Source organism: Zootoca vivipara, chromosome 4 (genome assembly GCF_963506605.1).
Source record: "Zootoca vivipara chromosome 4, rZooViv1.1, whole genome shotgun sequence".
Lineage (NCBI taxonomy): Eukaryota > Metazoa > Chordata > Lepidosauria > Squamata > Lacertidae > Zootoca > Zootoca vivipara.
Genome location: NC_083279.1, coordinates 101,333,258 through 101,347,337, shown reverse-complemented (window position 1 = coordinate 101,347,337; position 14,080 = coordinate 101,333,258). Strand labels below are relative to the sequence as shown.

Sequence of the window (14,080 nt, the reverse complement as noted above, 5' to 3'; positions counted from 1 at the left end):
GTCTATGTTACCAGAGAGAAGAAGGTGGCCTCACTCAGGCTTCTCTTCTGGTTTTCAGTCTAGGAAGCACACTGAAGTCTATGTCCAAGTAGTCTTCAGATTCATCTTCCTCGGAAACCAAACAGTCTGTTCATTCTTGGAATTGTGGAATTGGAAGGGACCCTGAGGGTCATCAGAACTGGTTATGCTGAATCATGATGGCTATGCTACATGGGATGCAGGTGGCGCTGTGGTCTAAAGCCTCTTGGGCTTGTTGATTGGAAGGTCAGCGATTCGAATCCACTCGATGGTGGTGAGCTCCCGTTGCTCTGTCCCAGCTCCTGCCAACCTAGCAGTTCAAAAGCACACCAGTTCAAGTAGATAAATAGGTACCACTGTGGTGGGAAGGTAAATGGCGTTTCCGTGCACTCTGGCTTCCGTCACAGTGTCCCGTTGCACCAGAAGCGGTTTAGTCTTGCTGGTCACATGACCTGGAAAGCTGTCTGTGGACAAACACTGGCTCCCTCGGCCTGAAAGCGAGATGAGTGCTGCAACCCCATAGTCACCTTTGACTGGACTACGAACATGAGTTGACTGGACTACGAACATGAGGAGGCAGTGCAAGACAGGAGTGCCTGGCGTGCTCTGGTCCATGGGGTAACGAAGAGTCGGACATGACTAAACGACTAAACAACAACTGTCCAGGGCTCCTTTACCTTTACCGTTTACCTCCTATTTCCATTGTCAGAGGCGGTGTGCATCTGAACACCAAAGGTTGGACGTCACAGGTGGGGAGAGTGGCTCGTGTTCAGGTCCTGCTTGAGGGTTGCTCATTGGGGCATCTTGGTTGGCTCCTGTGAGAGCAGGATGTTGGTCTAGATGGGCCACTGGCCTGATCCACCAGGGGTTTCCTTATAAACAAAATCAACATTCATATTTCTCTTGGTGCAACCATCAATATACTATTGCAGCTAATTAGTCACTTCACATAGCCAGTGCTTAAAATATACAGGTAAGACTGTGGAACTCAGTAATTGCACCGTTGCAGCTGCTGTGACCTAGTTTGCTGAGGGCGGATGGTGCTCAGCACTAGTTCTGTGCACTGCAGAAATGCCTCCCTTGACTTAGTGCCCCTTGGTGGCCCCGCATCTCTCCTTCCTCTCCAGGGATTCTCAAGGAAGCAGCATAAATCTTTACGCAGCTGAGCCTCTGACATGACTGGATCTTTCTCCTGGCTGCCAGCAGAGACTAAAACGCTTCCATCCAGGTGGGTCTTTTTATGCTCCAGGTGGAACTTGTTCTTCATCAGAGAAGGTTGCCACAAACTGCCTTCTGGTTTCGGGGATATTGATCCAGGATTCAGGGCTCATCCACTCTGACCTGGGCTTTCGAGACACAGGACAAGCAGAAGTGTAGACGAGCCCAGAATTGCCATAATAGAGAACCTGGAGTGTTTCAAGTGGCAGGTAGGGGGTCAAATGGGCCAGGTGTGCCCACTTTCTTAAAAAATAATAATGAATCCTGTGTACCTGCTGCCCCAGCTAGAAATGATTCCCCCCCCCCGGCTTCTCCCAAGATGATGGAGCTCAGGGACAAGGCTCCTCCAAATTCCTGCGGAGCAGAGCAGATCTTCTGCCTCCCCTTCCAGAGCGGCTTCTGGAATGTCTGTTGGTGCCCATTATTTACTGGGATTTTAAAAAGAGGGTGCATTGAGATGCTTCAGGATTAGGGCTTATCCAGATTTTATCCAGGCCCAGGTTTTAAAATTCCATGTCTGAGCAAGGTTTCTTCTCGTGTGTCCTGGCTTCCCCCCCCCCTCCCCCAAGAAAAACTTGTGTTTCACTGCTGAATCAAAGCAAATGGATTGCTGTTTCCTCTGATTCACTGGTAAAGCATGGCTTTTCCCATTGAAAGCACCAGGACAAAAAACAGCCACCCCCACTTAGACATGGAGCTTGGAAGAGCAGAATTGTACCTGGGAAGCTCAGCACAAAAGGGAGCCGGGATGAGGCCTTAATGCATGTCACCTTGTGGGTTCATTACCTTTTCTTGTTGTACAAAAGGTGGGCTATGGAATTTAAGAAAGAAAACAATCAATGCAGTGAATGAATGAATGATATAGACATGCCACAAATCTGGCAGAATAAGGAGCTGCAGAACCTAAGCAACTGAGGCAGTACATGGAAAAAGAATCTAGGCGGTTTAGCAGACCACCAGTGTAAAACGAGTCCACCGTGTGAGGCAGCAGCAAAAAAGCGAATGCTATTTTAGGCTGCATCCACAGAAGTCTAGTGTCCAGGTCAAGGGAAGTCATAGTCCCACTCTATCTCTTCTGCCTGGGTCAGACCACACCTGGAATACTGGGTCCAGTTCTTGGCACCACATTTTAAGAAGGATCTTGACAGGCTGGAAAGTGAGCAGAGGAGGGTGACCAAGGTGTTCAAGGGTCTGGAAACCAAGTCTTAGGAACAATGGTTGAGGGAGCTGGGTATGTTTAACCTGGATAATAAAAGACAGAGAGGTGATATTTATTATTATTATATGAGAGCCATCTTCAAATACCTGAAGGGCTGCCACATGGAAGATGGAGCAAGCTTGGTGTCTGCTGCTCCAGAGAGCACGACCAAAACCAATGGATTCAAATTGCATGGAAGGAGATTCTGAGTAAACAGTGAGAGCTGTTCAACAGTGGAATGGATTCCCTTGGAAGGTGATGGACGTCCTTCATTGGAAAGAGAGTTTGGATGCCCTAGCTCTGATGTCTGCTTGCAGGGGGTTGGACTAGATGGCCCTTGGGATCCCGCAGAACTCTACATTCCCATGATTTTATGAAGCTCCCATGTTGATGATGAGGCCTTTTCCTCCCTTATGTCCATCCAGGTGCTGCTGAACTGGAGAACTTGATCACTCACCATGGAGCTGCTCAGTAACCAAAGCTCCCTCCATTCTACGTTCCTCCTCACGGGCATCCCAGAACTGCAGGCCGGAAATATCGGGGTCTCCATCCCTTTCTGCTTTGCCTACGCGGTTGCTGTCTTGGGGAATAGTGCTGTATTCCTAGTGATTGTGAAGGATCGGAGCCTCCACAAGCCCATGTACCTCTTCCTCTGCATGCTGGCTGTGAGTGAGCTGGGGGTCTCCCTGTCTACCCTCCCCACAGTGCTGAGAGTCCTCCTGTTTGATTCCAGGGAGATTGGGCTGGATGCGTGCCTCAGCCAGATGTTCTTCATCCACTGCTTCTCCATCATGGACTCAGGGGTCCTCTGGGCGATGGCCCTGGACCGCTTCATAGCCATTTACAACCCTCTGCAATACACCACCATCCTGACCAACTTCAGGATTGCCATGATAGGCTCAGGGATTGCCGCAAAGAGCATTATCCTGCTGGCCCCGCTGCCTCTTCTCCTGAGGAGGCTGCCGTTTTGCAGGTCCAATGTGCTTGCTCATCCTTACTGTCTGCACCCCAATTTAATCCGGCTCCCTTGTGCAGACACCACCGTCAACAGCCTCTATGGGCTCTTTGTTTTGCTCTGTACATTCGGCCTCGATTCCCTGTTCATTGTCCTGTCCTACACGATGATCCTCAAGACCGTGCTGAGCATGGCCTCCAAGGAAGGGCGCCTCAAGGCCCTGAACACCTGCGTCTCCCACATCTGTGCCGTCGTGATCTATTACACCCCAATGATCGGCCTGTCTATGGTGTACCGGTTTGGCAGGAATGCTCCCCCTCTGGTTCACTCCCTGATGGCCAACGTCTATCTCCTGGTCCCTCCGCTGCTGAACCCCATCATCTACAGCATCAAGACCAAGGAGATCCTCAAGGCATTTGGAAAGGCTTTCCACCGGAGGAAGTTCTGACATGGAATGGCAGCGACCTGAACCATGAGGCAGTGACAGCCCAGCTTTTTCACCAAGGAGCTCAAGGTGGTAAACAGGCTTCCCCCTTCCCTTCCCTTCCCTTCCCTTCCCTTCCCTTCCCTTCCCTTCCCTTCCCTTCCCTTCCCTTCCCTTCCCTTCCTTGCTCACCCATCTTGTCATTGACCACAGAAGCATGGAGAGAATCTCGTCATCCACTTTGCACTCACCTTTGCCTGGTGGGACTGATCCATGTGGCAAGTTCGTTCATGTGCTCCAGCCCTAGTTGGGGGTGGAGTAGTTCGAGACCAGAAAGGACAGCCCCAGTTCATAGAGAAAAATCTGTGGGTGTTTAGCGACTGTTTAATGTACCTGAGAGACAGCATTTGGCTATGCTCAGTGCTTTCCCCCTAAAAACATGTTTAGGGGTACTCTCATTTTCCTACTCATGTTGAAATACTGCCCCTTAATAAGGCCAAACTTAGATTCACAAAATGTTTAGGGGTATGCGCCCCCCTGCGTCCCCCCAGAAAAAAAGCACTGGCTATGCTTATTAAGAAATGACCATGGACTCCATTGGACTGTACACCCACTGACATAAGTCATTTTGTTTTGCAAATCAATGCACACATGTATTTTCATTTATTGTTGTAGGGGTGTTTTTTTGGGGGGGGCAGTCTGCATGATGCTCTGAGTCCTGTATTCTTCCACATGGGAACAAATGATCAAGGCTGCTTGTCAAAAGAGAAGGGGGGGAACCCCACATTGCTTTGCATCATCATTAATTATATTTACAATCATTTTATTTATATGCCGCTTATATGCATGATTGCCTACTTGCATTTCTAGTTCCTATCGGTTCCAGTTAGGTGAAGCCTGCCTGCCTTCCTTCGCTGTCATCCTGCTTAGGTCTCCTTTCAACTCCCCTCCCCACTCTCTCCAGGAGCCTCTTGCCAAGGGTTTGGGGTCCAGTGCAGCAGTCAACCTTTCACTCATCCAGGTGTTCTATTCTTTCCTGAACTGCCTAGACCAGTGGTTGCCAACTGGTGGTCCACGTAACCCTCCCAGGAGGGTCTGTGGCACCATTCACATAACAAAAACTAGCACCGAGATGTGAACATTTTCAAAAGTAGGGGGTCCATGGCTTGGCTTTTGAAAAACAGGGGGTCTGCAGTGCTTAGCTAATTGGGAAGTTCATCAGTTTTGTTGATCAACTGGATTTCGAATAAATGTGCAATGAATTGTCACTGTCTTGAATTTCATTGTGCTATTGTCTTCCTTGGTGGGTCTTGCAAACCACTGTTCTGAATGGTGCTTTTTACAGGGCAGGGGGCACTGGGGGTGAGTTTATGGAACCAAGGGGATGGCGGCCTGAAAAAGTTTGGGAACCGCTGGTCCAAGAATTTGATTGGTGGGTGGCCATATAATGACTAACAGCAACAATGAGGTCAAATGAGTACTTCCTTCCCAGGTGATGCTCCTGGGACTAGACTCTCTCCACCTGAGGCAGGTGTGGATGGTGACATTTGAAGTGATGTTTTCTTTTCTTTTTTAATATAATTTTTATTTATTTTCCATTTAATATTATACATTCACATCATCTTTATCCACTATGCCGCCTTGGCTCTTAGAGCCTGTCAAATTCCTTCCCGCCCGCCTCATGGCTTTTCAAAATTAACCTTTTCATCATTGCAATTTAAGCATGTTCCAATTCTAATTACACTCATTACAGAATATCTCAAAAATTTAAATAAATAGAGAAAGATAGAAAATTCTCATTACAAGTCTTCAGACAACCCTGCTAGTGATGTTAATTGCTTACAATGATCTTTCAGATATCGTATGAATTTACTCCAGTCATTACTCTGCCCATACTTGATCATGCTGGTTTCAGATTTTTCCTGTCAGCTTCACCAGTTCTGCAAAGTCCACCGTCTTCATCTGCCCCTCTTCTTTCATTGGTACTACTTGTTGTTTCCATTTTTGGGCCAAAGGGTGCTCATCAATGGCTCCTCCTCATCCTGGAGAGTAGTGACTAGTGGGGTGCCACAGGGTTCTGTCTTGGGCCCAGTCTTATTCAACATCTTTATCAATGACTTGGATGATGGGCTTGAGGGCATCCTGAGCAAGTTTGCAGATGACACCAAATGGGGAAGGGTGGCTAATACCCCAGAGGACAGAATCACACTTCAGAATGACCTAAACAGATTAGACAACTGGGCCAAAGCAAACAAGATGAATTCTAACAAGGAGAAATGTAAAGTACTACACTTGGGCAAAAAAAATACAGGATGGGAGACACCTGGCTTGAGAGCAGTACATGTGAAAAGGATCTAGGAGTCTTGGTAGACCACAGACTTGACATGAGTCAACAGTGTGATGCAGCAGCTAAAAAAGCCAATGCAATTCTGGGCTGCATCAATAGGAGTATAGCATCTAGATCTAGGGAAGTAATAGTACCACTGTATTCTGCTCTGGTCAGACCTCACCTGGAGTACTGTGTCCAGTTCTGGGCACCACAGTTCAAGAAGGATACTGACAAGCTGGAACGTGTCCAGAGGAGGGCAACCAAAATGGTCAAAGGCCTGGAAACAATGCCTTATGAGGAACGGCTTAGGGAGCTGGGTATGTTTAGCCTGGAGAAGAGAAGGTTAAGGGGTGATATGATAGCCATGTTCAAATATATGAAAGGATGTCATATGGAGGAGGGAGAAAGATTGTTTTCTGCTGCTCCAGAGAAGCGGACACGGAGCAATGGATTCAAACTACAAGAAAGAAGATTCCACCTAAACATTAGGAAGAACTTCCTGACAGTAAGAGCTGTTCGGCAGTGGAATTTGCTGCCAAGGAGTGTGGTGGAGTCTCCTTCTTTGGAGGTCTTTAAGCAGAGGCATATGTCAAGAATGCTTTGATGGTGTTTCCTGCTTGGCAGGGGGTTGGACTGGATGGCCCTTGTGGTCTCTTCCAACTCTATGATTCTATTATTCTCTCTTTAAGCCTCTTTAAACTTGGGACCAGCTTATCTACGAGTTTGCCTTGGTGGAATTGACACCACTACAGGTGCCTCACAAAACCTGTTCTGCATTTGTAGGAGCTGAATCCTTCAGTGTGGCAGCGCTTACGCTTTGGAACTCCCTGCCTATTGAGATGAAGCAGGGGCCTTCTCTGTGCTCTTCTCAGTGACTGCTAAAAAATAATTCCAATTTTAGATAAGCCAACACAGATGTTTAGAAAACTGAGGCGATTCTAATCTCTTTTAGTGTTTTAACTTTTGTATGTTAAGGTTCCCCTTCATGGATCACAGCCTTGCACTCATTTCACACGCTAGCAAGGTTATGCTTAAAATTCTACAAGGCAGGCTTAGGCAGTATGTGGACCGAGAACTCCCAGAAGTGCAAGCTGGATTTCGAAAGGGCAGAGGAACCAGAGACCAAATAGCAAACATGCGCTGGATTATGGAGAAAGCTAGAGAGTTCCAGAAAAACGTCTACTTCTGCTTCATTGACTAGGCAAAAGCCTTTGACTGTGTCGACCACAGCAAACTATGGCAAGTTCTTAAACTGGATATGGAACAACTGATTGGTTCAAAATTGTGAAAGGAGTACGACAAGGCTGTATATTGTCTCCCTGCTTATTTAACTTATATGAGGAATTCATCATGCAAAAGGCTGGACTGAATGAATCCCAAACCGGAATTAAGATTGCCGGAAGAAATATCAACAACCTCAGATATGTTGATGACACAACCTTGATGGCAGAAAGTGAGGAGGAAATAAAGAACCTTTTAATGAAGGTGAAAGGGAAGACCGCAAAATATGGTCTGAAGCTCAACCAAAACAAAAAACAAAAACCAAGATCATGGCCACTGGTCCCATCACCTCCTGGCAAATAGAAGGGGAAGAAATGGAGGCAGTGAGAGATTTTACTTTCTTGGGTTCCATGATCACTGCAGATGGTGACAGCAGTCACGAAATTAAAAGAGGCCTGCTTCTTGGGAGAAAAGCAATGACAAACCTAGACAGCATCTTAAAAGGCAGAGACATCACCTTGCCGACAAAGGTCCGTGTAGTTAAAGCTATGGTTTTCCCAGTAGTGATGTATGGGAGCTGGACCATAAAGAAGGCTGATCACCGAATAATGGATGCTTTTGAATTATGGTGTTGGAGGAGACTCTTGAGAGTCCCATGGACTGCAGGAAGATCAAACCTATCCATTCTGAAGGAAATCAGCCCTGAGTGCTCACTGGAAAGACAGATCCTGAAGCTGAGGCTCCAATACTTTGGCCACCTCATGAGAAGAGAAGACTCCCTGGAAAAGACCCTGATGTTGGGAAAGATGGAGGGCACTAGGACAAGGGGATGACAGAGGACGAGATGGTTGGACAGTGTTCTCGAAGCTACAAACATGAGTCTGACCAAAGTGCCTGGCGTGCTCTGGTCCATGGGGTCATGAAGAATCGGACACGACTAAGCGACTAAACAAACAAACAAAGTGTTAGGGTTGTAATTTTTGCTTGATTTTATTGTTTTATCTTTTGTAAACCAGTTTGGGGTTTGTTTTATTACAATCAAGTGGTGTGTAGATTTTATGAAATGAACAGATCGATACCTCCTATGAAGTTTGGGGTGCATTTGTTTTTTAGGGCAGGGACTGGCCTGTTTGCTCTATGTAGAATGAAGGAGGCTGCTGTTTGCAGGTGCATCCCTGGCCCTGGAATTGCAGGGGGCTGGACTAGATGAACCTTGGGGTCCCTTGCAACTCTGCCGTTCTAAATGCTCTTGTAAAAGCATCGCCTTTGCCTGCCTAAGTGGATATGGCGACCATGTTGGCACCTGGGCTTGTTGCTGGGTCTGTCCCCCCCCCCATGTTCGTATCTTTGTTATGTAGGCTGCTGTTTCTGGGAAGCAGCTGTTTCAGGGTGGAGGGGCTGTCCGCAGGCAAGCAGGGATAGGACCACCCCACCAGGCATGTGTGTGAGAGCCACCGTTGCCCAGGATGAACTGCAGAGCAATGGTCGTGACGCCAGAGTGGCTGCAGTTGGGAGGCATCAGGGTATAGGCATCAGGGTATCAGACAGCTGCATAACATAGCAAACCTGCACATCCAATAAAGTGGGATGCTGGGAGATTCAGGACAAAAGAAAGTTCTTCTTCATGCTGAACTATGGAACTTGCTGCCGCAGGAGGCAGAGATAATAATAATAATAATAATAATAATAATAATAATAATAATAATAATAATTTATTATTTATACCCCGCCCATCTGGCCGGGTTCCCCCAGCCACTCTGGGCGGCTTCCAAAAAAACAAATTCTAAAATACAGAAATCCATTAAACATTAAAAGCTTCCCTAAACAGGGAAGATGGGCACCAACCTACAGTAGTTGCTTTAAAAGAGGGTTAGTCAAATTCCTGGAGCAGATGGCTGTCAGTGGCTGTGAGTTGGAGGCAACAATGCTTCTGAATGCCAGTTGCTGGAAACCCCAGGCAGGGAGAGGGCTCTCGTGGTCGGCTCCTGCTTGTGGGTTTCTTGCAGGTATCTGGCTGGCCACTGTGAGAACAGGATGCTGGACTAGATGGGCCACTGACCTGATCCATAGGGATATAGGAAGTTACTTTATACTGAGCCAGACCAGTGGGTCCCTCTAGCTCATTATTGTCTACGCCGACTGGCAGCGACTCTCTCCAATTTCATACAGGAGTCTCTCCCAAGCCTACCCAAAGGGGCCGGGCATGGAACGTGGGGCAGATGTTCTACCACTGAGCTACAGAGTTGTGTTGGATCAGGCCAATAACTCATCTGGTCCAGCATCCTTTTCTCACCCACCTGTGGGAAATAAGCACCACCTGACTGCCTGTGACACGCACGCTCTGACCTGTCATGCAACTTGAGGATTGACGCCACATGACTGCCTACAGTCCAAAGCGAAAAAACAGATTAAGAAGCCCAATCTGATACCCAGGAATTGTCCGCTGCAAGAGAAAGCAGTGGCGCTCACAGCAAAGGCCACTCCAGTTTATCAAAAGCCTCCTTCAAGCATATGTTACATGGATCGGCTGGTTCTGCCTTGGATGGAGCATCACAGGAGCCCAGCTGGGGGCCCAGACCCCTTTTTGTGAATCGTTGGGGGCTTTTCTTTCTGTGCAGAGATGCCAACATGAGCGGGACTTGCCCAAAGGATATGCCCACCCCACCCCCCTTTCATGGGAAGATGTTCAAAGCCCAGACCCTGGTTGGCGCTGAGCTCCCCACCCAGTCCTGAGCCCCCGCAGAGGGTCTGCACAAGCAGGGAGTTTTGCAGCGTGGAAAAGGCACCAGCAAACTAAGACAGCTGAGGGAGCTAAGCTGCTCACTGCAGCAGCTTTGTGTGTCCAGCCACACAGCCCCCCAAAGGGATGTGGGCAAGAGGAACTGAAGCCCTTGCCCACTAGGCCCACTGAAACTCTTGGCCCTGGGTAGCTTAGTGCTCTGTTCCAGAAAGAAATAAGCCAAGCAGAAGGAGAGAGAAAGAGGCGGCCAGGGGCAGCTCCAGAGCTCCGGCTGAGACCAGCACCACAGCTTCCCAGTTGGAGTCCCAAAGTGCTGGAGGACATCCTGGGTCAAGCAGAGCCTGTGCCCCAATCCCCTCTAGCACTGTCCACCAAGTTCCAGGAGGCCAGCAGGAGGCCAAGAGGGGCTAAGGCAGGCATCCCCAAACTTCGGCCCTCCAGATGTTTTGGACTACAATCCCCATCATCCCTGACCATTGGTCCTGTTAGCTAGGGATCATGGGAGTTGTAGGCCAAAACATCTGGAGGGCCACAGTTTGGGGATGCCTGGGCTAAGGGCTCTCTGCACAGCTCGGGTGGATCCCCCTAAGGCCGAGGGAGCCAGAAGGGGCCCCGAAGGTGATGATGCAACAGACACCTACTTCCTCGGTGGCTTTCAGGCATCTGCTGCGGATGGTTTTTTAATGTAAGGCATCCCCCGCTGGTTCTTCCTTCCCCGACTCTTAGAAGCAGAGCCCCCTCACCCCTAAGCAAACCCAGCCTGAGTAAAGGAGCACTGAAGCGAGGCCATTGTAATATCCACCATGCTGACTTTAGTGTGTCAGGTGACCCTACAAGAGGCAAAGGTAAATCTGTTGCTAGGATGCACGAGAGTTCGTAAGCTTTTCAACCGCTGCACCAATATCTCCATCTGTGTCAATTAAAGCTTGCAGGTTCAGTTCCTGGTTCTGGAAGCCCATCATTTGGAGCTGCTGCAGCTGCATCTGATAGAGGACCACTGGAGCTTGCTGATCCATTTCTTCGTCTTCATCTTCCTCCTCCTCCTCCTCCTCTCTTCCTCCTCTTCTTCTTCTTCTTCCCCGTCTTCTCTCTTCTGCTTTGGATTCGCTGCTTTCCAACTCCAGGCTTTCATCAGCGGAGATGAGGCTCCCTGCTTCCGAGGACGGGCTCTCTCCCTCATCGGAGTCTTCCATGCTCTCGGGCTCAACGTCCGGGTCCGTCAAGGCTTGGAGGAAGTCAGGCACTTCTCTGGTCAGGGTCAGCAGGCTCATCTGCAGCTGGAGGAGAGCCTGGACCGCTCTGGGGTTGGTCAGCAGGGCAGCCGCCTCTGACCTCTCCAGTTTGGCAGGGAGCTGCTGCACCCACCCTTGAGGCAGAGAAGCATCGTTACTCTCGGGGGAGTTGCAATGGCTGAGGAATAACTGAGTAGGCCCATCGGGCTTCGAGAGGGCATTGGACATGTTCTGCATGAACTCCAGGTTCTCCGTGAGTTGGTGAACCATGTTCTGGATGCTTTCGGACTTGCTCAGCCCAGGCTGGACTCCAGGGCCTAAAGCAAGCAGGATGTAGCCCTGACCAGCATCGTTATTGGTACCATTGAGGTCACCGTTGCAGAAATTGTCGCCGCCACTGTTGTTGGACTGAGGAGCCCAGGGGTTTGGCAGGGGCTCCCTGTTTTCTGTCCGGGCCAGAGGGCTGATCCCCCCAGAAGGGGGCTTGTTCTCTGACGGGGCAAACGTGTTGCCCTGGAACTGGGCTTGGACCGCGTTCAGCATGGGGGCCTCTATGTCATTGTAGAGCTGCTGCAAAGCACTGTACCCACCTGGGATGCTTTCGAGGTTGCTGAGGGCTCGGTCGTGGTTCCTGATGATCTCGTCCATCACCGCCGGGCTGGTGGCCACGTCGATCATCTCCCGCAGGAACTCGGAGTTGTTGAGGATGTGGTTGATCTCGGGGTTCTGCTCGGCCAGCTGCTGCACCTGCGGGACGGACATGATCATCTGCCTGACCTGCTCTGTGTCGCCAAAGAGGTTCTGCACAAAAGGGTGCTGCATCACCTCGCTGATGAGCTCCTGGCGGGTCATGTCCTGTTCATGGGCCTCACCCACAATGTCAGAGACGTCCATGGAGCTCAGGCCCAGAACGTTCATGCCAGTGATGCCAACAAGGAAGCCCAAGAGAAGCGGGTTGTTGTTCAAGGTGGAGGCATCCAGGTTCAGAGTGACCATCTGAAGCAAGAGGTTCTCCATGGTCTGCGCCACCAGCTTGTGGCAGGAAGCCATCAGCTCTTCCGGCTGGTTGTTCCACTCGGACAGCTCAAGGCTATGCTCCGAGGAGGCCTCGCTGGAGAGCAGCATGCTTGCGGGTGGCACGGCCAGGAAGGCAGCGGGGCCGGTGTTTCCCGGGGAGGGCACGGGGTTCCCCGGCAGCCTCCTCTGCGACTTGATGAAGAGGTGCACCTTGGACCCACTGACAATCTTGTGCTGTGCCAGAGTGTCCTGGTCCTTGAGGATCTCGCCAGCAAAGATGAGCGACAGCTGCTCCAGGGGCATCTTGAAGCGCTCAGAGATGAGCTTTTTGAAGTCCTGCACAAGGGTGCTCTCAGCCACCTCAAAGTGCTCCTTGCGCTTGAGGGTCTTGACGGTCACCTTGATGACACGGGTGCCGGCGGCAGCCCCGTGGGGCTTCTTGCTCTCCGACATGGCTGCTGAGGAGCAGAGGTTCAGGAAGAAGGAGCAAAGAGGGGCGTCTTCCTTTCCTTCCGGTGTGGCGGCGATGCTGCTGCTGCTGCTGCTGCCGCCGCTGCTGCCGCCACTTGTTCCCGTAGGGGATGCGAGAGGTGGGAAGGGGCCAGTGGTCTGCTGCTGCCCCCCTTTGTCTCAACACTAGCCAAGGCCAGAGCGCACATAACAGCGAGATGTTGCCTTCTTCTTCCGCTTGCTCACAACCTGGCAGGCACCTTCATTTTCCTCTTCTCCCCTCTGCTGCTGCCAGAGGACCTGGCCTTTCTGTGAAGCTGCCGGGACTGTGAGGTCACCGCTGACCTCACAGAGAACTGGGAGGGGAGGCCCCGGTGGGCAAGGCCTCCATGGGTGCCCCCCTCCCCAATAAAGGGGAGTGCAGTGGTGCACTTAACTGGGGTGATGCAGGGTGGGGTGGGGGAGCGCCTTTAAGTTGCTCAATTCAAAGACATCCAACGACCTGGACGCTGGAAGATTCAGGACAGAGAAAAGAAAGTCCTTCTTCACACAGCACAGATTTAAACTGTGGAACTCCCTGCCACAGGAGGCAGTGACGGCCACCAACATGGATGGCTTGAAAAGAGGATTAGATGAATTTGTGGAGGAGTTGAGGGCTCTCAGTGGTGAGCAGCCAAGATGGCTGTACTCTGTCCTCCACCTTTGAGGGCAGCAATGTTTCTGGATCCCAGTTGCTGGAAGCCACAGGAGAGGAGAGCGTTGCTGCTCCTGTGCTGGAGTTTTGCTTGCAGGTTTTCCACGGGGCTCTGGGTGGTCGCCGTGAGAACAGGACGCTTTGAGAACACTGTGAGAAGAGCAGCGCTCCTCTTCTGTTCTTGGGAATTTGCTTATTAGGCCAGGCAACCTCTGCTAGGCTTGTTGGATTGCTTGATTTTACTTGCATGCCGCTTTCCCATGGTGAGTTGTGCCCAAAGCGGCTGGCAGAAAGCTAACCCCTAACATCCAAGAAGAAGTATCTGAAGAAGTGTGCATGCACACGAAAGCTCATACCAAAATAAAAACTTAGTTGGTCTTTAAGGTGCTACTGAAAGAATTTTTTTATTTTGCCCTAACATCCAAATAGAGAACACTGGGAATACAAACATACGAAATGCAGAACATGCCAGTAAGTTCAAAATAACAAAGTCAACCATTTAGCAAACACAGAATAAATTCAATTTTTTTTATAAAAAAAAACCCAGCCCATTAGGCTTAAGAACACAAATAGAAAGCGAAAAT

At 49.9% G+C, this 14,080-nt stretch overlaps 3 protein-coding genes across 4 annotated transcripts in view; 2 read left to right on the top strand and 1 right to left on the bottom strand.

Annotated features, from left to right (window-relative positions):
* The window catches only part of LOC118078482 (zinc finger protein 883-like), a 277,980-nt gene that overhangs the window by 180,187 nt on the left and 83,713 nt on the right, over positions 1–14,080 (top strand). The window lies entirely within an intron of this gene.
* Positions 2,893–3,837, top strand: LOC118085043 (olfactory receptor 51I2-like). The gene has a single exon (XM_035115304.2). The coding sequence runs from the start codon at positions 2,893–2,895 to the stop codon at positions 3,835–3,837; it is 945 nt and encodes a 314-aa protein (XP_034971195.2).
* Positions 10,961–12,805, bottom strand: LOC118084889 (ubiquilin-2-like). The gene has a single exon (XM_035114981.2). It carries the CDS (start codon positions 12,803–12,805, stop codon positions 10,961–10,963), a length of 1,845 nt encoding a protein of 614 aa, XP_034970872.1.